Source organism: Phasianus colchicus, chromosome 8 (genome assembly GCF_987193195.1).
Source record: "Phasianus colchicus chromosome 8, bPhaCol1.hap1.1, whole genome shotgun sequence".
In the NCBI taxonomy this organism is placed as follows: domain Eukaryota; kingdom Metazoa; phylum Chordata; class Aves; order Galliformes; family Phasianidae; genus Phasianus; species Phasianus colchicus.
The window spans coordinates 24,708,003-24,732,604 of NC_143443.1; the positions used below are offsets into that span (position 1 = coordinate 24,708,003).

General features: G+C 41.4%; 2 protein-coding genes across 8 annotated transcripts in view; one reads left to right on the plus strand and one right to left on the minus strand.

The window, feature by feature from the left end:
- Nucleotides 1–7,943, minus strand: part of CFAP43 (cilia and flagella associated protein 43) — a 47,560-nt gene extending 39,617 nt beyond the window's left edge. For 2 of the 5 annotated variants that reach the window (XM_090145453.1, XM_090145452.1), the window contains exons 1-4: nucleotides 6,503–7,057; nucleotides 3,952–4,205; nucleotides 3,053–3,149; nucleotides 217–384 (exon numbers count right to left, since the gene is read on the minus strand). In XM_090145453.1, the coding sequence (XP_090001579.1) occupies nucleotides 217–384; nucleotides 3,053–3,149; nucleotides 3,952–4,205; nucleotides 6,503–6,801 (818 nt within the window). In that variant the 5' untranslated portion in view covers nucleotides 6,802–7,057. Of the gene's footprint in view, nucleotides 1–216; nucleotides 385–3,052; nucleotides 3,150–3,951; nucleotides 4,206–6,502; nucleotides 7,058–7,113; nucleotides 7,675–7,735 lie in introns of those variants that run through there. The other 3 variants (XM_090145454.1, XM_090145455.1, XM_031597512.2) reach the window with 3 other exon arrangements.
- Nucleotides 7,944–8,361: 418 nt separating this feature from the next.
- On the plus strand, nucleotides 8,362–24,515 carry LOC116231643 (glutathione S-transferase omega-1). Of its 3 annotated transcripts, none has more exons than XM_031597520.2 (6): nucleotides 8,362–8,493; nucleotides 8,571–8,679; nucleotides 9,619–9,841; nucleotides 11,094–11,186; nucleotides 13,406–13,512; nucleotides 24,426–24,515. In XM_031597520.2, the coding sequence occupies exons 1-6, from the start codon at nucleotides 8,460–8,462 to the stop codon at nucleotides 24,490–24,492; spliced, it is 633 nt and encodes a 210-aa protein (XP_031453380.1). In that variant the 5' UTR covers nucleotides 8,362–8,459; the 3' UTR covers nucleotides 24,493–24,515. The 3 variants fall into 3 exon arrangements, with proteins under 3 accessions (XP_031453380.1, XP_031453379.1, XP_031453378.2); XM_031597519.2 differs by lacking the exon at nucleotides 24,426–24,515 and adding an exon at nucleotides 15,539–16,038; XM_031597518.2 differs by lacking the exon at nucleotides 24,426–24,515 and adding an exon at nucleotides 13,784–15,516.
- Nucleotides 24,516–24,602: the final 87 nt, after the last annotated feature.

Here is a 24,602-nt window from a genome sequence, read left to right on the forward strand (position 1 = left end):
ACTAATATAACTGGGACAGATGAGTACTACAGAATCATATACTCAATTCATCTGATTGGACAGATTCACACTGGTTGTGCTTTAACAATTAGTGATTATAATTGCTAGGCAGACTAAACTGGATTGAATTCTTTGCAAACAGGTACAGGTTGCTAGCCTTAGTCATTAAAATATACTTCCAAAACTTTCTTTTAACTTGAAAGGTGTTTCACTTACTTTTGTATAAGATAATGCTCGTCATGATTTCTTTCAATATGCCAGATAGTAACAGAGCTCTCAGTAACAAAACAGAGCTGTTGCCAGTTCATAGGATTAAAACTCATGGAGGTTGCTGCTACTCCTGGCTGAGACTCACTGCACAGGAGGATATTTTCTTGCCAGTTCCTTCATTAAGGAGAGTAAAAGAAAATCAAATTCACTAAAGAAGTTAAATCATTCAAGATAAATATTTGGATGTGATCGACTGACATTCAAGATCAAGGTAGGCAAACAAATACATTACTGACAAAAAACCAAACAATGCTGTGAAATAAGCCAGGTTCTCCTGAGAATTAGAAGGATGTGGTTAATTAGCCACATAAAATTAGTACTGCTACAAAGAGATTGAATAGTAAACTAATTATGAAAACAGGCATTTTAGAAACATTACCAAGCATTTCCTTTTATGAAAAGAGCAGAAGACATGCATTTGCCTCCTACTTGTGTCACTGACTGAATAGACAATAAGCACTTCAGCACCCAAGACCTCAGTCTTGCTTTTCTAATCCGTAAAGTAATTATTATAATGCTGCAGTTGGAAGGTATTACAATTCTTATAATTAGAAAACTCAGTCAGCCCTTGATTATCTAACTGAATTATTTAGGTTGCATCCTATTTGTATTGTGAATGCTACACAGCAGCATTAACTAACCAGAGAAGAAAACAGTGCAGAATTTTGGGATGTTACATTTTAGCTGGTGCTACCCTGGGAATACTCTTTCCATTGAGTTTTCTTTTATCTGCTGTAGCCTACTTTATAGTCTCATGCTCTAATTTGCATATTCCTCCATTATCCAGATTAGTTCTCAACTTCATTTGCATTTTTAGGTGCTGTCCAAGAATTGATTAACAAAATTTGAAGAAAATCATTACAATTGTTTCTTATCATCTCAGGCAACATATCTGACTGTTAATCTAAGTAACATTTACAGCTTTTGTATTTGTCATTACTGCTGAGATGAAGAAAACTATAATGCATAATGCTGTAAATGGATTTAGTACAATCCTCTTGTTTTGGATTATAAGAAATTCACTCTTAGATACTGATTAGCATGCAAAGACAATTATTAAAATTGATAGCATATGGAAAAAAATTAGTAGTTTCCACACATAAGCACTAACAAATTAACTCTACAAAAAGCTAAAAGCTGCAACTCTGACTGTAACAGAAACAGAAGAGCATTCTGATAACTTCAGAGAGCTTTTATCTTTTATCTAGCAGATAGTACCAATGTTCTTAGAGCATTTAATTTATTAAGATCCAAAAAAAGCATAGCACGTATCTGAAAAAGAATCTGGCATGGAGCTTCTCCTTCAAACAGAAAAGAAAAAAGATCTAGAGATAAAAATCACACACAAAAGGCTGCAGCTGCTTTTGTTATCCATAAGCTTTCCCTGTTTCAAGACTTGAGTTAACTATCAAAGCATATCTTATACTTCTTATTCTAAACTATATGCTTAATATACATGAGTTGTCTAATCATCATATTGCAATCACATTAATGATGCTAAACAGTGATTTCTTCCATCTGTACAAATATCTGTGATGAATGCACAACAAAACCTAACTGCAGAAGTGTCCTGATCACATAGTAAATTCATACAACTCTGTTTAAGTTATTATAAATTCTAAGTTTAAGATTGCAAAGCCATTCTATTTTGTCACTAAATTATTTCTGACTGGCACTGAGGATGGTTCTCTTATGACAATTAGATGCTGACAGTCAACTTCGCACCCATTCAAAAATGTTGACATTGGTCTTGGAAAATGCCCTATTTTAAACCGTTTAAAAAAGTCAAAATGTTTCCATTTTGGGGGCAATCTACAGTAATCTGAAAGATAGTGAATTTTTGATTAAGTGCATACAATGAATACACTGATCCATATATACTATTTCTGTGGGTGACTAGCATGCAGACTCCTCAGGGCAGAATCTCTCTTGGTTTATACTGTGATATACAGACCCCTTTCCAGATGTATACTGTATGAACAGAGCTCACAGCAAACACTACTGCTTGTAAGGGATGAGGAGGTGTCAGTAGTAGTAGCTACAACTGTTAACTAACATTCTGAAGTTATAGGAATTTCTGCTTTTTCTCTAGTTGTTGTACAAGAAATAAGAAAATCATTACATTGATATTACACAGAGTATTTCTTACTTGTGTTTAATTGACTTCCTCCTATTCTACTCTCCCCATTTGTTTTGAAAAAGTGCCCAGACTAAATGGTAGGTGGAAGCTTGCTGGCCATGGAGGCAACTGTTTACAGAACAATTAAAAACAAGTACTTTCTGCATCTCAACCATATCATATTTCTCTACATGGCAACAACAAGAATAATATCTAACCCAGTGATGCATGGTAGTGTAATCACTGAGCACAACCATAAAACAGAACTAGGTAATTACAAGTAATTAAGACGACAAAAAAGTAGAAAACAGTTTAGAACTCTTTTCCCATTTTTAACCGGCAACTTTCTTTCCACAGATAGCATGGCACTCAGCTAGCAAGGAAGAACAGATAATTAGCTGGTGCTCCAGACTTCATAAGTACACAAAAATACAACATTTTTGAGAAGCTAGAAGACAGCTATAGCAAAGTAACAACCATTCTGACCATGAACTAGTAGTAGTAGGAAAAAAACAACAAACCTGGCAGAAGCTTGCAAACAATGATCATCAGGAAGAAGAGATGAAAGTTTATCTTTTAAATTTGTTACTTTAATTTATGCTAAGAGTACACACAAAAACGTTATTAAATACAAATGGTATTAGATAGTTACTTTATTCTTACCATACTGAAAGAACAAAGTCTGGAAATGAAGAGTAACTGGCTAGATATGGACCCAAGAAACTAAATGCAAGTAAGCTGTAGTCCAACTGAATGTTACCTAAAACATAAAAATAAAGAACGTGATCTCTAATTACTCCAGACATCACTGTATCCTGCAAGAGTTGAAGTTCTCCTGTCAGTTCTCTTATATCCACTTCACCTCTCCAAAGATACTCTTTATTGCTGTGATTCCTTCACTTACACAAGATTGTTTTGATTAGTCACATAAACACTCAAAGTATCACTGTTAGGGATTTTTTTTTCCCATTTGTTTCACAAATACGTTGAATTGTAAAGTGCTTTTTTTCCCCAATTAACTGGAAATCCCTCGCAGTTAATTTCATTCATCTACATGAGGCGAGGAAGCATTGTGATCCTCACTTAAATGGCAAGGAAACTGAACCATGGAGACAGTATGCAAATTAACTAAGGAGGGCAATGACACAGAAGAGGCAGAAACATACATTAGATCACAGACTCCAGACTTGAACCACAAGAACCATAACTCACAGCTCAGATGGCTCCATGTCAGACCACCTCAGCACTCCCCTCGGGAGCCTAGCACAATACGATTTCTTTTTGTTATTCAGACAGCTCTTTCCTGTAATTAATTCAAATTCATTCAATTTGTTTTCTCCTTATAACAGTTCAATTGTATATTGTCATATTCCTGCCTAGCTTGAGTCTCATGAAAAACAGTGCAGCAGAAAGTATCTTACATTACTTTCTGCACTTCTTGTCATTAGAACGTTTCCCATCACAGTTTTTCAAGCCTTACAGAAACAAAATTCCCTCAGAAACAGGCTCCTTAAAGTTTTGTTTTAACGAAAGGGTGACAAGTACAGTTACCACACCACTACCTTTCAACTCTGAAAGTTTATTCAGCTCTGGAAAACTGTAGACATATATGACAGGATTCAGCTTCCGATCTGAGAAGGCCAGCACTCCACAGTTGGGGTTCACTGCAAAGGCTCCCACCTGGCCAGTCTGACACTGCAGTGCTGTTGTCTTCTTTGTTTTAATGTTCAAGAAGAGGATATAATTGCCACAGGAGTAGCAGACAGTTTGATTGTTGATAAAGCCAAAGTTCTTGTTTGAGAATCCCTGAACCCAACTTAAGAAAAAGCAAGTGTTAGAACAGTTACATACACACATTTTTCAAAAAAAAAAAAACCTGGAAACAGAACATAAAACAGGTTTGTGCTATACAGGGAGTGAAGTAAATTACTGAAGAGCAGTCACCTTAAGAAACTACAGTGTCAGCAAATTCTTAATTGCCTGCAGAAGTTTTTACTTTTGAGAAAGTACATGGGTAATCAAACACCAGCATCCCCTTATCACAGGAACTTGCATTTAACTCTAAGTTAAGATATCTGATTAAGCCACATCTTAGTCTGGTAGAAACATAGCAACATTTACCCAGCATACCACCATCCTCTGTGTACAACACCACTGTTGTACCATCTCTTCTAATTTCTTTCTACCTTCTACCCTCTTCCAGAGAATAGCATTAGGATGAAAAAGGTCTTCGCCCCTTGCAACTGCAAGCAGTACTTTTATACTCCTTCCAGAACAGAATTCAGCCTTAAGATTAGAGATCGGCAGTTGAACTACCAGGTTACCACAGCCTCAGGGGTCTCCTAGTTAAGGACATTCTTAAATGATTACTCGTAAGGTATATATGCCCAGCAATAACTTTTCTGATGATATTTTCTCAGCAGTTTCTACTCTTGGCCTCTTCTGCTAGAAGCAAGAAGAATAAATATAGATAGAGAGGATGGTAACATGCTAACTTTTTTATCCGTACTAATGAACTGAATGCCATGGCAACAAGATACAGACATATCAGCTGGTGAGTGCTTTTCCAGCTCCTTTTACACAAACACTGGATACATGATCACGGCACAAGCAGACCTTTATAAACACAACCGTGAGATCAGCTCTATAGTTTTCTCTAGCACTAATTCAGAGCAGAAATAAAGTACTTTCTACTTCTGTTTACTTCAGTGATAAACTTTGCTGGCTGCTAAAACATAGATGGACCACAGTTACTTAGAAGTTTACCACCAAAAAATACTAGTTATTTAAAAATAAAATTTCATTCAAAATCACAACTTTAATCCAAATTCTGTACTTTTGAATACACATAACATAGTACTCCCACATCCAACAACAAAGTGATTTTCAGAACTCTCCTTCAAATTTGATATGCCTACTAATAACGCTAACTTAGAACATGAAAAAAGCAAGTTTTAGATGTTTCTGTTCTATAGAAACTGCCTTTGCTTCACACAAAAAAGGGCTTAATTTGCTTTAAATTCCATATGTTTTCACTTAAGCATAACAATCAGTATGGTGGAACAGCAATACAAGAGATGTAATGACAAAAGAAACAGCAGGATAAAAAGCGCTCACCTATCTCTGAAGACCTAACCTCACAGGGAAAATTCCACAAATGAGAGATCTCCACCCAGAGAACCTACACCAGTGGCAGTCAGCCCTTAAATGAGGTCTAAGAGAGTTGGAGCCAGGTTCCACCCCTTCTGGTCACACAGCTGAATTGCCTTCACCTGTGCTTCTTCCTGACCGGGTCCTTTCCCCAGGTGCTCAATCAGTGGTTCAGGCTGGGACTCAACAGTTACCATATATTAAGGTTAAAGTTCTACTAATTGTGATAGTCTCATCCTAGCTATAGAATGTGATCAAGCAGCTAAAATACTTTACCAGATAAGGAAGCTTAAGTATCTCTTCCATTATGTAAAAAACAAACAAACAAACAAAAAAAAACCTGCCTAAACATCCTAGATTACTATGAAAAATTCATCCAAGTTTAAAATGCTGAGAGGACTGAAAATAACAGAAACATTAAGAGTTATGGCAGGAGACAATGGTGTGATATAGGAGGTGCAGAGCAACCATGGAAAGTTCAGAGGTTGATGTGGCTTGGGTAAAACAGGAAAAGGAAGCAGCCATGAACAGGACCAAAGGCTCACAGCGCCAAGTGTCAAAACAGGAACACAGGAATAGACAAGTCATGCCCCGCTTATTATCTCATCGGGCTCTAACTTAAACCTAGTCAGAGTTGCTTACCCCTACACTCCTTTCAGAACCTCTTTGCTATGGGAGGTAAGCAAAACCCAAGGTTAATGCAAATCCACCACGAGCTCAGTTCCAGCTATTTAACGCTTCTTTCACTCTCTCTTCCTTCTACCCGCCACACTAACACAAACCTAGAACACAGCACCACCCCTCTTTTATCTGCACTCCTGTCCGACAACCACACAGGGCTAATCTAGAGCGTGAGGGACCGGGGCCAGGCGAGAAGACACGACGCGCCCTGCCGAGACCGACGGGTTCCGGCTGTGAGACGCGACAGGCATGGGCTGTCCCGGCCGGCCGGACGGCCCCCACCTCACTTCCAGCGTGGTTTCCTCGGCTGAGGAGCAGCGGCGGCCCCCCAGGGCCTCGGCGCCAAACTGCGGGCTGCCCCGGCGCCGCTCCTCATCGGCGGCCGCCATCTTGTTACGCTGTCTCCTAGAAACAAGAACGGCTGCTGCTATTAGCTGAGATGGTGCCTCGCGCCAAGACGAAAGCAGATAGCTGATTGGCTCGCGCACCTGCAGCAACGAACCATCCACCGAACGCGCGCGGGAGTATGAGTGGGGAGGATTTAAAGGGCCAGCGCGCTCACAGCGATGTAGTTCGTACATAGGGGGTGTGCAGTTGTGTGATTTAAATAATCATGTAATTAAAAGACCTCTCTGGAGCATGACTAGCTCTTCTCCCTGACCCAAAGGTAATTCTACCTTTGATCTGGGCAATTATCTATTATCTCTATTGCTGACCTATGGGTAATTCTGTCTGCTCTGAGTTTCTTAACCTGGGTAATCATGGCTGCAGATCTGTCTGAGTCAGCTTTGGGGAAAAGGCTGCAGGTTCCTTGCCCTGGCCACCCCTGCCCCAGATATGCCATTGCTATTCTTGTTCCAATGGCGTGCTGCCTTTCCCATGGTGAGGTGTACCTGTTTTCCTATGACTTCACTTCTCCTGCACTGCGGTACCTCACCCTGGGTAGCTCTTCTTGGGTTGCTGAGATAGTGATGCTGGAGCTTTGAAGGCTGAGGAGGAAATGTCAGCTGGAAAGAGGAGGAAGGACAGTTACAACGTTTATCTGCATGTTTACAGCTTATACTGCTGCAGCACAGTAGGAATCCCCAAGTACTTTTAAAGCAGTTAGCACAAGAATCTCATGTTTCCCTTTTCTAAGCAGATGTTACAGCTTCTTACTTTTGCTATTGCTTCTCTGTGCTATGGCAACAATCATTCACACAGCGCTGCACCATACCTCCTGTCTCCATAGGAGATCTATGCCATGTTGAACCAAGATAGCACGAGGAAGCTTTCTTCTGCCATCCTGCAGTTCTGGCTCTGTGGTATCTGCCTATTGCAGCAGGCAGCCCTTTGGTTCTGGCTTCATGGCATCTGCCTATTGCAGCAGGTAGCCCTTGCAACGTTTGGGTTTCAACCTTCCTTTCTCTGGCTCACAGTTTATCTGACTGATGCAGTCTTTAACCATTATAAGAAATTCCAACCTCTTTTTTTTTTTTTTTTAATGACCCAAAATATTGCTGAATCCATACTAACCGTAGGTTGTGATCCCTCACACAGTTCTCTCAGGGGTGGGAGAAATTATCTTGTTGATAAAGGGCGTCTGTTTGCCTGGGGCATGGGAGGCTTGTGCAGGAAATTACCACACCCTTCCACTGTTGCATTGCTTATTAGTTGTATAACCAAACAGCAATGACTCAACAAAAAATCACTTTCTTCTTTTCTAGCATGTAGAGCTGGCAGGTGTGCGGCCGCTTTCCTGGTGGCCATGGCAGTGTTTGCCAGCAGGAGGGATTGCATCAGAAATGCAGCTCTTTGTGACTGGACCAAACTAAAAATCACCAGCAGGCCCCGCTTCCCCACTATGGGAACGCGAATGAGTCTCAGGAAATTCCACGTTCTCTGCCAGCCCCGAAGGATCTGTGAGAGATTTGCCCATCAGCAGGAGGGCAGGGGCTGTCCCTCCCTTCAGCTGGGGCTGCTGCCTATGAAATGCCATTTCCACATAAGGCACAGCTCTGGGGAGCCCCTGGAATGGAGATGTTTCACTTCGGGGCCCATCGGTCAGCTTAGGTATTGTGTGAAAGAAGTAAAGCGCAAAGCGATCCCCCACGCCTCGGCCGAGCCTCTCAGCTCGGCTGGAAGCCGGGCTGCGCAGCCGCGGTTCCCGCCCATCCAAAGGCCGCCCCGGGGCGGGGCCGGCGTCGTCGTTAAGTGCCGCGCGTTGCGGTACAGCGCACGGTTTGAGCGGTACGGCGGCATGGCGGGCGATCATTCTCGCAGCCTGGGCAAAGGTAAGCACCAGCTGGGCGGGCGGCTCGCGCCGAGGCGCGGCTCGCAGCTGTAACGGTCGGCTTTGTTTTCTCTTCAGGCAGCGCGGCGCCGGGGCCGGTGCCCGACGGGGTGATCCGGCTGTACAGCATGCGCTTCTGCCCCTTCGCCCAGAGGACGCGCCTCGTTCTCCGTGCCAAGGGCATCAGGTGAGGCTTTTTTCCCTTATCCCCGCTTTGCAGTCACGGCATTTGACCCTGTTCTGAATACGTGACTGGAGTCTGACAGCACGTTGTTTGCTTTCTGTGTAAGCTGTGGCAGAGATGCTAAAAGGTAGGAATAGTGAGTGTGTGTTTATGCTGCCACTTATAATATGGAGCAGTAAGCAAGTGATCTTCTTAAACGGGAGAAGTGCCTTGTTTCTGTGAAATCTTCTTATCTCTCTGGGAAACTTGTTCTAGTGTAATGATCTGGGAATCTTTTTTATTGCTGCTGAAGGTGTAAGTGTCTTCTGGTAGGCATCTGTTTGCTTTGAATGTCTAGCTGTGTTTAGTAAGTCTTCAGGTTTGCTGGGAGTTTTCTGGGGTCCTGCTTGAAAGTAACTGATACTCTGCTAATAGACAAATTTCCAGTATTTTTTTTTTTTAAATTCGGTATCTGTTTGGCTTTTAGCCTGCATATCTTTCCTATGTAAGGCGATAGGAATCAAAGGTGAGCAGTCTGAATGTTGTTATGGTTTGATCTTTGATGTAAAGTCAGATTAAAGTGGTTCTGAATTCAGCAATAGCTTCCTTGCAATCAAGTTCCTCTTTGAATGCCCCTGAGTTATCATATGATAAACATGTGCTGTTGACCTTTGTTATTAGCATGACTGGTAGGGCTGCTGCTCACAGGCTGCTTTTGTGTTTTATTAGCTTAATAGCCAAGTCACTGTAAGTCAGCACTGTTTTTCTCTAGTGAAAAGAAGTGCTTCCTGGCAGTATTTCTAAGTGTCAAATGGTTAATCCCAGAAAGAATTTCAGGGAAGATGAGGGGGAGCAAGAGAATAGCTTCTTAAGTACTGTAACTGTTGAAGTGTTATGATTGCTTGTGGAGTAGACGACAATGGAGATGAACCTCTCTGGGTCTTGTTTCCTTCATTCTTTTAGGCATGAAGTAATTAACATCAATCTGAAGAACAAACCAGACTGGCTCTTTGAGAAGAACCCTTCTGGGCTGATTCCTATTCTTGAGACCAGCAAGGGCCAGTTAATCTATGAGTCCCCAATCACTTGTGAGTATTTGGATGAAGCATTTCCAGGGAGGAAGCTGATGCCTTCAGACCCATATGAGCGAGCCTTTCAGAAGATGCTTCTGGAACGCTTCTCCAAGGTACTGTGTGATCATGGTAGGATTGTGCTTCTTAATTTACTAGAGCTTCAAAATCCACAGCTGTATTGCCAATGCTGCTTTCACCACTTGAGAGGAGAGGTCATGTGTAGGGAAACCATTTAAATAACCAGAGAAATTTGGAGTTTCTTACTATTAGCTCATATAAATCACTCTGCATCTGAATTGCATCCAGAATTCATGTGAGGGCATGGATTCAGGAAGACAGCTAAGCTGGTTATGGTGTGTATGTCTGAGGCAGGATTTTGAGCATCCTACAACAGAGGAAACATTAATAGGCCAAACTAGCTGAATGCTTGAAATCTAGGCAGAGACAGTTGCTGTATGTTAATGAGTCTCCCTGTAGGAGGTACTAGAGCTGTATAAACATGGAATGTGAAGAGTGCCTGACTGAAAGAGCCTGCAACCAAGGCCAGGAGATAGCTGGACTAGCATAAGGAGAATAGTTTTGGTTTTCAGTATGGGGTGGAGGCTGGCATTGTGGCTGACTAGAAGTAAGCTTCTTATGCTCTGTACGTAGATAGTACAAGCGTGTACTTTGAAGGGTCTATAAAACAAAAGAAGTCAGCTTGGGTATGAAGCAGGAGAAGAGGAAGAGCAATGGAAGATGCAAAGAGAAATGTGAATGAAGGAGAACTATAAAAGGCCGAAGGGAGGGGAAATTTGTTTACATCAGGTCTTTCTGAAAAGGTGTAATGGGAAAAGGACTACAGGTAGAGCATCTTGGAAGAAATGAGCTGTGAATGTTAGTTGTATGAATCGCAAGATCTTAGAAAATGTATACAAACTTTGAAGAATATTGGTGAGCTTGACCACTAGGCAGCATTTTGCACTGTCTACTAATTTCTGCACATTTCATGATTGCCACAGGTCTGTAGAAGCCTGCATATCTTGTGCTGCATATTTTTCTCTTAAAAGTACCCTTAATTTTGATAATTAAAGTGCATTTGGTTTTCAGGAGCGTGTACCCAGGAAAAGAGTATTGCTTTGCACTCTACCACTTTACTGGATGTGGGCCAACTGGAAACATGCTCCTCTTTTCATTGTTGTCTTACTGCAAGACTAAAATCCATTACTTGCATTTGATCTTCTTTTAAACCTTTATCTCCCTTTTTGGAAGTATAAAAGAATTTTATTAATGGATTTTAGCTTTTTCAAAATATCTCAGCATCTTAAACTCCAAGTGATTTGCTTTGCTGTAAGAGGTATTTTGAAAACTTTCTCCTTTTTACAGATAACAACTGTAATTTCCAAGGCACTCAAAGAAGGAGATGATCTCACAACGCTGAAAGCAGAATTAGCTGAAAAGTTTGCCAAACTTGATGAGGTAAGAGCATTTCATGATAGCAAGCAACCTGGCAGTTATGTGATCCTTAACTACAACCCTGGTTTTTGGTATGGTTGTTTGTTTGTTTTTTGTTTGTTTGTTTTCCCCTCTCATGCTTTGTTACTTGGAGCTAGATCTTTTCTCATTCATGTGATAGCTATAGCAATGAACAATCTTTCAATTCATTCCCCTTGGCCTGGGATGAACAACAGCACCACTGAGTATAATCTGTCCTTTGCAGAAATCCAGCCCTGGGCTATGTTCTGCTACAGTGGTGTAATGTGACTTCAGCTGAGCTCCAGGAAGTATCAGGTGGCTTTTTCGTGTTAGGAACTTCACAATCCTTATTTAGTGGTTCTTGGATAGCCTGAAAAGCTGCTGGACTTGTCCTTATCACAAATCCATTCCTTGTACATTTTTAACTGTGTCAGCTAATGCTTATTTGGCTTGAGCAAGAACTGATGTTTCAGCATGTCTCTTCTGGTGCAAAGCAATTCACCTGTGCTGCCAGAAGGCGTGGAGCCTGGCTCCACCTCTCCTAGACCCATTTAAGAGCTGACTACCAGTGGGGAAGGATCTCTTCTGGAGATCCACTCTGCTGGAGTTTCATAAGCGAGCCCAGGATACAGGCAAGCATCCTATCTTTTTTTGCTTTGTTGTAATAACTGCATGGCCAAACTCTCTGGTACATCTCATAACTGTAACATCTGTACATTCATCAATTGCAAAAGCTTTCTGATACTTTCCTATGCATTCTGTTTCCCTGCTCCCTTAAACAGCCAAAGTAAAATTGCTTTCAAGAATTCTCATCTGTCTATCAGGCTGATAGACAGTTTGAGTAGTGCAGCTGATACTTCAGTTCTTGGGAGAAACAAGTGTATTTCTCTGCCCTGAAATACGAACTGATAGAACATTAATAAGGAATTAAGCTTCCTTCTACTTTATTAATCCTGTGAAGTACTTGTTACTCGTTACTCCTTTGGTGTCTCTATTTTAGTGTACCCTGATGGATTTTGCAACTGTAGGTTGACTGAGGATGGAAGGAAGGGGCAGAGCTGAACTAACATTGCTCAGTCCAATGTCTTAGTTTCAGCTGGAATGGATTTTTTTTCTTCAGAGTGCCTGATATGATGCATGGTTTGGTTCTAGGAGAAAAATAACGTTGATAACACACCAGTGTTTATAGGTACTGCTAAGCTGTGCTGTGTAGAGCAATAATCAAGAAGGCGTGTCTTTAAACATTGTTGCATTGTGTTTGCTGTTACCCAATAGAGGGAGCTATGTTTCTATCTCTGGAACTGTGCTACTGTCAGGTTGCATTCTGTTAGACACCTGATGATTTAAGCAGCATGAGGTGTTTTTGGAGGGACAGCTTTAAAGTTTCTATTAGATTATGGGGACTGGGAGGCAGGCTGTAAATTCCGTAGGAGTTTCATTTAAAAAATGCCAAAGCCCCTAAAAACAGGGACTAGTCTTCTAAAGAGTAAGCTTGGGTCTGGAAAGTCCTCAAAGTCTTAAGCTTGGATCAGTATGGCGCTTGAAACATAACAGAAGCATTAAGTATAATAAGGAGAATGTGCAAATACACTTTTCTGTGGTCCTGCTACTTTATGTGCTGAGCTGTGGAGGTCTCTTTCTGTTGCATGTGAATGTTATCTTCCTCCTGTGTCTGAAATCAAATCCAGTTCTAGATGCAATGTTAAGAATATTTTCCTGACACCATCTGGACTGAAGTGCCACAGGTAAAGGAGACCCTACTAAAACTGTCTTCTACTTCACCTGGGTGTTGTTTTCCTGGCTTTGTTCTAGAAATATGTGCATATTTGATTCATTTCAGCCATTGTTGCTTATTTGCAGGTCAGAAATCACTAAATAACAAATTCTGTGAGATAAATTCCTTTTTGTTTCTGCAGAAGCTATAGATCCCTAATGATTAATATTTTTGTGACAGTTTTTGAACCAGTTGTGGAGAAGAAGTGGACTGACAGTGTATGAAGTAGTTAAATTTGATACCACAGTTGCACTGCTTACCAGTTCCAGATTCCCCATATATTGCATGCATTAAGGGAAATGTGCTGTACATGGATTATTTTGCATTATTTCCTGTCAGATTCCTTCAGGATGCCTGCATTCCATCTCTCAGTGGCTTTTTGTTACTGTAGTCTCCTGACGTGAAAATCTTCCTTCTGAGGATAATTGTTATATCTTGTCCCTCACAGATCCTCTCTCAGCGCAACACTGTGTTTTATGGTGGGGACTCCAGCTCCCTGATTGACTACATGATCTGGCCCTGGTTTGAACGCCTGGAAGCATTCCAGTTGAAGGAGTGAGTACCTTGTCTGGCTTCTAGCATGTTACTGAAGTGCTGCTGTATATTTTTGTGTATTTGAATATACGCTGCAGCAAAGGGCTGCTTTCAAGGTTGGCTGAAGAAACTGTGAGCTTCCTTACAGTTTTGGGGTGGGGTGAACATCCTAAACCAAGGTAGGGATCTTATGGAAAAAATGCTTCCTTTCACCAGATCTGTTTTCCTAAAAAAACTTTGACAGATCTGGAAGTAGTGGTCAAAATACAGGACTTTATTTCCATTCCTACAGGAAAATGACCTTTATTGAAAGAAATTACAGGCATGGAAGACAAGGTTTGAATTTGCTAATTGAAAACCTTAGACTTGAAGTGGAATATCTTCTTCAGAAATCCTGTGCTGAGAAGGGAGACTGGTTTTGTTTTGTGAAGAATAAAATGTCCTGCTTTGCTATAGGTAGAAGATTAGTCCCTTTTGTAATGGATTTTTTAATACATAAATATAGGAGACTGGTGTCAGTGGAGAACTGTTTTATAGCTTGTTTAACATGGGGCCAAAGAGTCGGCTTGTATGAGGACATGGGTGATAAAATGGAAAAATGAGTGTTGTTTTAATGTTGTAGACAGCTAAACACCATGCAGACACTTTCTTGCTCAGGGGGATGGAGAAGAAAATTGAAAAGTGCAAGAATTCATGTATTGAGACGAAGACAGTTTAATAGGAGATTAAAAAGGGAAAGAAAAACAACAGCAAAAGAATGAAAAGAATAAACAGAGCAAGTGATGCACAAAAGAATTGCTTGCCTCCCACCAACCAATGTCCAACCAGTCCCTGGGCAGCAGTGGCCCTCCTGGCCAATTCCTGTTTTATTGCTCAGCATACTGTCATGGTGAGGAATATCCTTTGGCCACTTTGGATCTGGGTCCTATCCCCAGTCTCTTCACTGTCAGAACAGTATGAGAAGCTGAAAAGTCCTTAGCGTAAGCACTGGTAAGCAACAACTGAAACATCAAAATCTAAATCTGAAGTACAGCACCATACCAGCTAGGAAAACTAATTCTATCCCATCTGGAACTAGGAGAATGAGTATAGAATAGTTTGTGTCTTGGTGACTAAATTGTTCTAGAAGATTGAGGAAGATGCAAGGAATCCTGCAAGTGAATTAAAACTACTGTAAGATGAGGACATCGTTGATGGGCTGCTGCTCTGGTTTGTGTGGTTTTGTTTTGTGTGATCCTTGACTGGGAGGGGCAATGTTACAAGCTATACAGGACCAGAGGCCTAGAGTTACCAAGGTACTTGAATGATCAAGTATCTGGACCACTGTGTGTTAAGATGCTTTCTGAATAAGAGTTAAGAGCTACCTAGGAAAATTGTACATTAACTAAACTTGGGATTTGGAGACTGGAATGCAGAATACCTCAAGTCAGCATACCAGGAGAGAACAAAAAGAAAGTTTGTACTGTTAAGCTTTCAGTTTGTCATGTACTACTTAATTGCGTTCAAGTGGATTTGTGGATTTTGTTGTCTGAATCTTTTTTCCTCAATAGACTGTCTGCATTTTGAGTTGCTGGGTTGCAGACTAAAAGAAGCTACACAGTGTATCTCAGTCTTCTATAGAGAGGGGAGAAGCTTGTGAGTTGTGAAGGGGTGTTTATTAAAGAATTGCCACTAACAAAGTGCTCAAGAGGGAGGCAGAGGTGTGCAAGCCTCTGTCCTCAACTCAGAGCAGATCACAGATATGAACAGGGTCTCTTTTGTAGTAGGAATAACACAAGAAGAAAGTCACTGATATCTTGCACAATAACTGCTCTTTTTCTTTGTCAGCTTTGCAGAGTGAGCAAACTGAAAGAACTGCCTTGCTTTCCAAATGTCAATCTGCTTTCTATGATCCGTTACATATTTGTCACTTGCTCTGGGCTGACTGTCTCACTGCGAGAGAGAAAGCAAAACCAGTAGTAAAACAGAACTTCTAAAGCTGTTTTCCTTCCTCGATGACCTCCTGATTTCCTGCTTGTGTTATTCAGACTCTTTCTTTTTTCCGTAGTGTTTTGACTCATACTCCAAAACTCCAACACTGGATGGAGGCCATGAAGAAGGACCCAGCTGTCAAAGATACGATCACTGACACACAAACATTGAGAGTTTTCCTCCAGCTCTATTTCAAGAACAGCCCAGAGGCATGTGATTATGGGCTTTGAGGTGTCAGTGGGCACATGCTTGCTGAAGTATCAGTGCCTCTCTTCAGTGTGAGCTTTGAGGATCCGGTGTAATTTGATATGGGGTCTTTTCTGGTTGCATTACTTAATGTTTGGGTGAATTTATGCTGGAAAGAGTGAAACCTCTTCTCTGTTAGGAGAGGAGGCAGAAAGCCATTGCTGACTGTGTATTTTGTGTGAAGGAAAACAGTAGTGTTTATCAGAGGTGATCTGTCATCTGTTGCCTATTTGCAGGTATTTCTTTTGGGTGGTCCTTGAGCTGACTCTCTTACTTGGATAAAAGTTGTAATGCTGATGTCTTGAAAATAAAAGCAAATGTTTTCTTTAAGTGCAGTTATTTCTTTTGCCTTATAAGCATTTCTCTGTCACTGGACTGGTTGTGCAGAAGGAAGTGAGGCACTGTCAAAAAACAAACAGGAGGAGTTGCAAACTGTGGTGCAACTGGAAAAGTATGACCTAAGTGCTATCATGGAAACATGGTGGAATGAATCTTATGACTGGAGTGCTGTGATTGGCTATGGGCCCTTCAGAAAGGATAGGTGGGGAAGAGGGGAGGGGGAGATGCCCTCTGTGTTAGTGAGCGGATGGATTGTGAAGAGTTGTTTGAGAAACAGTCATAACCAGGTTGAAAGCTTATGGGTTAAAATCAAGGATTGGTCTAGTAAAGGACACTTGGTGTTGAGGTCTACTACGAGCCACCTGATTGAGGTAGCCTGTTGATGAGGCCTTCTTGCTTCAACTGCAAGAAGTGTTGTGCTTGCAGGCTCTTGTCCTGATGGGGGATTTCAACCACCTGGATATATGCTGGGATAGTGGCATGGTGGGTGGCAAATGATCCAGGAGATTCCTGGATAACAACTTCCTGAGGATAATAACTTCCTGATCCAGGTATTAGATGAACCAACCTGATGTGAAGCCTTACTAGAACTAGAGCTTGCCAATGCTTCAGAGGAGAGCATTAGAGAGGTTAAAATTGGAGACAGCCTGAGCTGTAGTGACTGTACCTTGGTGGAGTTTGTGATCTTGAGGAATGCTGACCTGGCAATAAGCAATCAGGATTCTGAACTTCAGGAGAGCAAACTTACAGCTGCTCAAGGAACTGCTGGATGGGATTCCCTGTGAAACTGTTTTTAAGGTTATAGGAAACAGAGCTGGCAGCTCTTTAAGGACACCTTTCTGTGGGCGTAAGAGCTCTCCATCCCTCAGCAGAAGAAATGGAGCAGAGGAGGTGGGTGACCTGCATGGCTGAGCAAGGACCTGCAGTTTAAACTGAGGGGAAACAGAAATGTACAGGAAGTGGAAGTAGGGTTGTGTAGCCTGGGAAGAATACAGGGACATTGTTCCAATGTGTAGAGATAGGGTCAGGAAAGCCAAGGCAGATGGAGCTGAATTTGGCTATGAAAAATAACAAGAAAGGGTTCTACTGGTACATAGGCAGGAGGAGATAGATCAAGGAGAGTGTTTCCCTCTGATAAATGAGAATGGGGAACTAGCTTTCTTAGAAATGGAAAAAGCTGAATTACTCAGTAAGTGCTTTGTCTTGATCTTCACTGGTGGTCAGACTCTCCATGTCTGCCAGGACCCTGAACCTCTTAGAGGGGGGGAGGAGCAAATTCTGTCCCACTGTGATGGTAGAACAAGTCCAAGACCTCCTCATGAAACTGAATGTATATAAGTCTACGGGGCCAGATGATATGCTGAGTTCTGAGAGAGATGGCTGACATGGTTACAGAGCTGCTTTCCGTCATGTTTGAAAAATCATGGCTGTCAGTGAAATTCCTAGTGGTTGCAAAAAGGTAAACTTACTCCCATTTTTAAGAAAGGGGAGAAAGGACCTGGGGAATTACAGGCCAGTGAACCTCACCTCTGTGCCTGGGAAGATCATGGAACAGATCCTCATGTTAAAGAACATGTATGAGATTAAGAAGAGATCTGAGAAAGTCAGCATGGGTTCCCCAAGGGCAAATCTTGCTTGACCAATCTGGTGGCTTTTTATGATGCAGTGATGGCATCGATGGACCAGGGAAGGATGACAGATGTCATCTTCCAGGACTTCTGCAAAGCCTTTGACATAGTCCCTCAACATGTCCTTCTCTCTTAATTGGAGAGGATGGACTGTTCCATGGATTAAGAATTGGCTGGTTGCCACCAACATGTTGTGATGAATGGTTCTGTGTCTGGGTAGAGGCTGATCACAATTGGTGTCCCCCAAATGTTGGTCTTGGGACTGGTGCTCTTCAGCATCTTCATTAATGGCATAGATGATGGCATCAAGTGCACCCTCAGCAAGTTTGCAGGTGACACCAAGATGAGCAGTACGTCGATGCATTGGAGGGAAGGGAAGCCATCCAGAAGGACCTGGACATGCTGGGGAAGTGAGCCCGTGTGAACTTAAGGTTCAACAAGGCCAAGTACAAGGTGTAGAACTTGAGCTGGGGCAATCCCAGGTATTTATACAGACTGATGGAAGAGCTCCTTGGAGCAGCCCTGCAGAGAAGGACTTGGGGATCCTGGTGGATGAAAAGCTGGACATGAGCCAACACGTGCACTTATAGCATGGAAGGCCAACTATATCCTGGGCTGCATTAAAACAGGGGTGGCCAGCAGGGAGAATGAGGTGACCGTCCTCTTCTCAGCTCTTGTGGGGCCCCATCTGGAGTACTGCATCCAGATCTGAGGTCCCCAGCATAAGAAATATGCAAAGCTCTTGGAACAAATCCAAAGGAGGACCACTAAGATGATCAGAGGGCTGGAGCACTTCTCCTATGAAGAAAGGTTGAGGGAACTGGGCTTGTTTAGCTTGGAGAGGAGAAGGCTCTGAGGAGACCTCATTGTGGCCTTCCAGTACTTGGGGGAGTGTATAAACAGGAGGGGGAACAGCTGTTTACAAGGCTCAATAGTGATAGGGCAAGGGGGAGTGGATTTAAACTGAGATGAGAGATTTAGGTTAGATATTAGGAGGAAGTTCTCCCACTCAAAGGGTGGTGACGCACTTGAAACAGGTTGTCCAGAGAGGTTGTGGATGCCCCATCCTCGGAGGCATTAAGGCAAGGCTGGATGTGGCTCAGGGCAACCTGGTCTAGTGATTGGCAACCCTGCCCACAGCAGGGGGGTTGAAACTAGATGATTTTTAAGGTCCTTTTCAACCCAGGCCATTCTGTGATTTATTTTTTTTTTAACATCACATTTTACACCCACACGGTAACTCTGATGAGGTGCATCCTTGTGTAACTTAAGTGGGGAAGCACAAAGATGGATTTGAAGAAGAAGAATTAGCAGGAACTCTTCTAATAAAGGTGCTCCCTACCAGCTTACAGAGCATGTGATTTTGCATCTATTGGAGTTTATGCTCTTACTTGTTTTAATTCACTATGCAGGTTTTGCACTTGGTTTTATCCGTGACTTTTAAACACATCTGGCATTACTTGGAGCAAAACAAGTTAGTCTGTTGTTTCCTACCAGAATGCTGATATAGTTTAAAAGTTTCTTAGTCCTGAGCTGATGCTGTATGTGCAGTAGACTGTCATTAGAGAACCCAGAGGTATCAGAACATGGGTCTATAGGTGTTTTATCAGATGATGGCGGGGTTTGTGCTTGAAGCCATTTTCCCTGAAATGGTGTAGTGGGATTTCAGCAGCAAACTTTGAAGAATTACTAACTATAGAGCATCCCGGTATTGTTAGTTGTTCTGCTTCTATTTAAAACTTGTCAAAGCTTTAGTTAGTGAAGTTAGTAAAGTGTGCTGAAAATTCGCTTCCATAAACATGCTGGGAATATATTGCAGTTTGTTCCTCTGTATTACTGGGAGATAGTGGGAGATGTGACTTAAGTGAGATCTGCCAATGGGTTAAGAACAGAGCCTGGCATCTATAAATATAAGTGGCTAAGGGAAGGCCACAGTAACCAGGAGACTATGTTGTGCAAACAGAAATGATGTGTTCTCCTCATCTTTGTTTAGTGGCTCTAAAGTATACCATTATAGATACGCTACTTCAGCAAGAAAATGTAAAATGAATTATTCTACCTTATAATTTACTATTAAATATCAGTGCTCTAAATCTCCTGGCAGACAGCTGGGGTCCTGAACCCATTACAGCACATCAGGAAATACAGACCTCAGGCGAAGTGTTTTTGATGTAGTAATGAATATGCAACACTTGGGCATAGTCTGCAAAAGAAAGAAAAAGGTTATATGAAATGGACTGGCTCTCTCCTTTCACTGTGTATGAGTGTAAAAAATGCATTATTATTTTAAATAGTCTAAGAAGAAAATGCTATTGCCTGTTTTAGTCAACAGAAGAAGATGATGAAGCCAATGAACAAAGATCAAGCAGATAGATAGCTCTGCCCTTTATTAGTTCTCCCCTTCAAATTTTCTTTGCATCAGATTGTATAGCAAATAATGTATTTACTCATCTTCTACTTCATTTTGCTCTTGAAGGTTGTTGGTGGTACTTTTGTTTTTCAAAACAATGGTGAATTTTTTTAATCATTTCTTGTTGTGCCATCAAATAGAATTGCTCTCAGCGCAAGTTTAAAAAAAAAAAAGGAAAAATTAAGAGAAAAGGAAATCACAGTTTCTTGTCATGCTTCATGGCTGTGTGTGAGAGGATGTGCTAGGCACGCGTTGGTGCGTTAGTGCATCTTCTGGACCTGCTCTCCTTGATTTTCTGTTGTCATGACATTTCTAATGTTCCTATGTTGTTAAGATTTGAGAATTGCCTGTTTCTCATCTTCTTTCTTTATTATTAGTCTGTTTTTTGTTTTCTTTTTAATTTCTTCTTTATTTTTTTCATCACTTTGTTCCTTGGACAGTGGATTCACTTGGGAAGGGCTGATGAAAATTCAGTCTCTTACATGAGAACAGATGGTCATGAGAACAGATGTCACTTTATTAAATCATTCCCAGTTCCTATCATATATTAGAAGCAGCATGTTCTACTGCAGGTCTAAAGTCAGCAGTAGTGGCGTCAGTTATTTTTAGCTAAGTAAATAATTAATGCCATGTGATGTTACTTGGATTTTCTTTCTCCTAAAGCAAATTTTGCTGATTTGCTAAGAAAGGGATTATAAAACTTGTCAGTGAGATTTAGCTGTGTTTCTGGTGGAATGTGAATGCTACTTAGCAGTGAGCAGCACTGTTGTATTTGAGTTTAGGAGAATGTTAAAAAGCAGCTCTTATTAAGGGACTGATGTACAGAACATTTACTGCACTGTTCACAGCCATCTCGTGATGCATAGACCACAGTCTGAGACAAACGCTACAGGTTTGTTTCTTAGAACCGCCAGTTTCTTGGCAGCACTGATGGAAAAAGCCATCTCTCCAGGGAAAATGGAGCCCAGAAAAGCAGCACTGAACAGCTTCAAGCTGAACAGAGAGGATACAGTGCTTCCTGTAAACTGCAAACCATTTACATGACTCACTTAGGTGGTCCCACCAGCAAAGATGTAAGACAGGTTAGGAAAAAGGATTAAAAAGCTGTCTGTTTGAGACCACCTGAGGAATTGATGAAAACCAAGTATGATATTATAGCTCAATACTGTCCTTTGTGTGTTTTTTCTCAAATGATGCTTTTGTACCTTTCCTACTCATCAGAAGGAAGCTCTCAACAAGTGTGCAGGGCCTATTCACAAGTTGGGACTGTTGTTTCCTGTACATGCATCACGGACCTTTTCCATGTCTGTTGAGTTTCAAAAGTATGGTCTGTCTCCTCTACTCGTTATTAACTGGCTAGTTCTCCTTATAAGAAAATGCTCTGGCTATCTCAAACTCACAGGCTTGATGCCTCTCAGTTCCTCTCTGTATGATTTATGTATCTTGGTTGTGTTACACTAGTGTGTTCATGCTCTGGATCAAAACTTTCCTTTCAAAGCTATTCCAGGTGTGGTTCTGGCAGGAGAAAGTGTGGGGTGTGCATGTGGACACGCCTTAGTTTTCATTATCTTTGCATACAGGAGCTTTGCCTTCCTGGAGCTTTGTGTTACTGATATGATGTATTAACACACCCACGGCCCCAAAGGTGAATTGAATCACCAGGAATATCACGATGACAATGCAAAATACCTCTGCTCAATGGGAGTGTGTGTGCAATGGCAGCTGGGTAAGGTTGTTATGGATCACTTGTGCTTACAGGCACAAGAACTGTCCCAAGGCTATTCTGCCCCGCCTGGTGCAAGCTGACTGGGAGGAGATCTGGGAGATGTTAGCAAGTTAAGTACTGTCTCTCTGTGGATTTGTGTGCAGCTTGGTTCCCAGCACGGGCCTAGACAGCAAGACTGAAAGGTAGGAGCAATACAAGGAATTCCTCCCTTGATGCACCTCAGGAGGTAAAGGATGAGGCAGGCTGTTAACAGTGTGGTTTACTGAGATCAGCTCAGCCCAGCTGTACCTGTTGGGCCTGTATTGCACTGTGTTTTATCCTGAATGTTAGGTTGGAAATCCAATGACATTTAAGTTTTATGGTTCTTCTGCAAAGGAGCAGAATACAGACAAATTTAATTTTGACTCCTTACATCTGGTTGGCCCAAGACTGTAAGTGCCTAGGAGCCTACTGGTGGATCTGAAGATTGTTTTGCATCTAAAATCAACTCCTTTTCTTGCATTGGATCTACAACTCTCAAAAACTTCATCAGGATTTTAGTCTTTATTCTGTGCAGAATTTTTAAAAACATTGCAGGAGTCAGACATTTTACATGCTCTCAAATGCCTAAACATTGAGGGTTGTACTTAAACGTTTTACCTCTGCACCTCCTACACTTCTGCCTCAGAGCAGATCAATGAAGCTATCATACCCACCTTCAAGACAGAAATTGCTAATCATTTTTTCTCATTACACTTTGGATAAGCTCTAGTTTCAGTTAGATTCAGTTACTTAGAAATTCAGTGCCTTACTAAAGGCAGTTATTCCTCTAACTTTTATTGTCCTGTCTGTCTCTGAATTGCATTTGAAAATGTTCATTAAAATGAAATGTCTCACAGCCAACATTATACCTGGTATTGTCATGTTCTTGTATTTGATGTATTTGTAACTTGCCAGCATTTAAAATGCTGCTTTGAAGTTTTCAGATTAAGTAGCTGTTAATGTCCAGTATCACAGCAACTTAATGGGGCTAGATTGGAGGCCTTGACACAGAATGGCAAGTATTTATTGTACCTTCTGAATTTATGGCTTGGATGTAAACCAGCAATCTTTAAGTGATACAAGAAAACTTTGTGGGAAGATTTTAATGACCAAAAGAGGAGTCATATTGGATGATAAGAGAAAAGGAGGCAAGTTATTTGTATGCTCACTGGAAAAGAGAAGTTGTCAAGGTCTAAGACCTCTGCCATAATTACTGAATCAGCTTCTGCTATCTAAAACATTTAAGCAGATAAGGATTGAACATTTTTGATGAAAAAAAAAAAATGTTCAGGTCTTTGAGGTCTGATCATTTACTAAACTAAGTTAGCATGGAACCTGTCTGCAGCAGGTTCACTCTGCTATGCATTAATCATTTTAATCTTGTTCTCACCCTCCAACATAGGCCAGACAGCATCAGAATCCAAGAACTAGTTGCAGTTTCTCCAATGGGGGAGAGATGACTGGCTTTCTGTAACTTCCCCATATTCAACTGCTTAGTCTCAATGTGCTGAAAGAGTGTCACAGTACACCACTACAAACTCACTGAGGATTATTATGAGATGGTAATAAAAGGTGAGATTATAGATGCTTGTAAGGGGAATAAAGGGTGCTGCTTCAAATCTAAGTCAAAAAGCATCCTTTGGTGATGTTTCTCTTGGGAATTTTAGTTTCAAAAGAAACTGAAATTGTTGAAGGAGAGAGAGATAGAGATGGATCAATTTAAGCTTGGCTTATGAGCACGCGTACTCGAACTAAGATCAAACCACCACTCAGTCTCATCAGTATGCACTGAAAGACCTGAGTGGTGGCCCTGGAAAATGTATATCAGTGATCCCCTCTCACTGATGCATGCTTAATTGCTCTGTGTCATTTTTTCTGTCTATCTCTTTTGATGAAGAAGTGAAGGACTTCCTAGCACAGTGACTTCACTTACCAACTGAGCATTAACATGTAGTCATGTTTAAGTGCACTAGATAAATCTCCAGCCATGAATGTCTCCAAATGTTTAAGGCTTGATGTCCAACATTAGAACATCACAGGGAGTCTTGCTACTGGGCTTAGTGTGCTAGGATTGCACCAGGCGTATCCCAACTCCATCCTTCTGCTATCTCAGAAACATGTTTTGGGAAACTAGAAATAAAACAGGCCACGCTTATATTTTGTACAAGAATTCCTTTATTATAAATAAAGCTGCAAGAGAAGATCTACACAAATTCAACAGTGTCTTGCTATAAAAGCAGCAGTTTGAATACAGCATCACGAATCAAGGAAGAATTCAGGTAGAAAGTTATGATATTATTACCCATCTCATCTCCACTGCCAAGATGGCTATTCATACTACAATTGTACTTCTGAACTACACCCCAGAAGAAAAATACTACAAAAAAGACAGGTAATAAATAGAGCCATTTATCAAATAGGATCCTATGAGAAGAACTCAATGACCAGCAGCTAAGCTGTTAAAAGTGAGTAAATTCTCATTTTGTCACCACTGAGGAAACATTGCAAAGGCTTTGCATTGAAAATATATGATGAACAAACACCAAATCCTTTTACTTTTATTGACGAATAATGCTGAAATCCATCTTTATAGCCCTGTAAGACCTGTATATGGAGCAAACCAGAGAGGGAGGAAGTCATGTTCTGTGGTTGGCACGTAATAAAGAGTGAACTAACAGCTCCCCTTAGAGGACATTGGCCTCCTGACAGCAACAACAAAGACCAAGACATTTCCTAAAGGTGAGCGGCTCCTGAGGCTATGTTGTACATC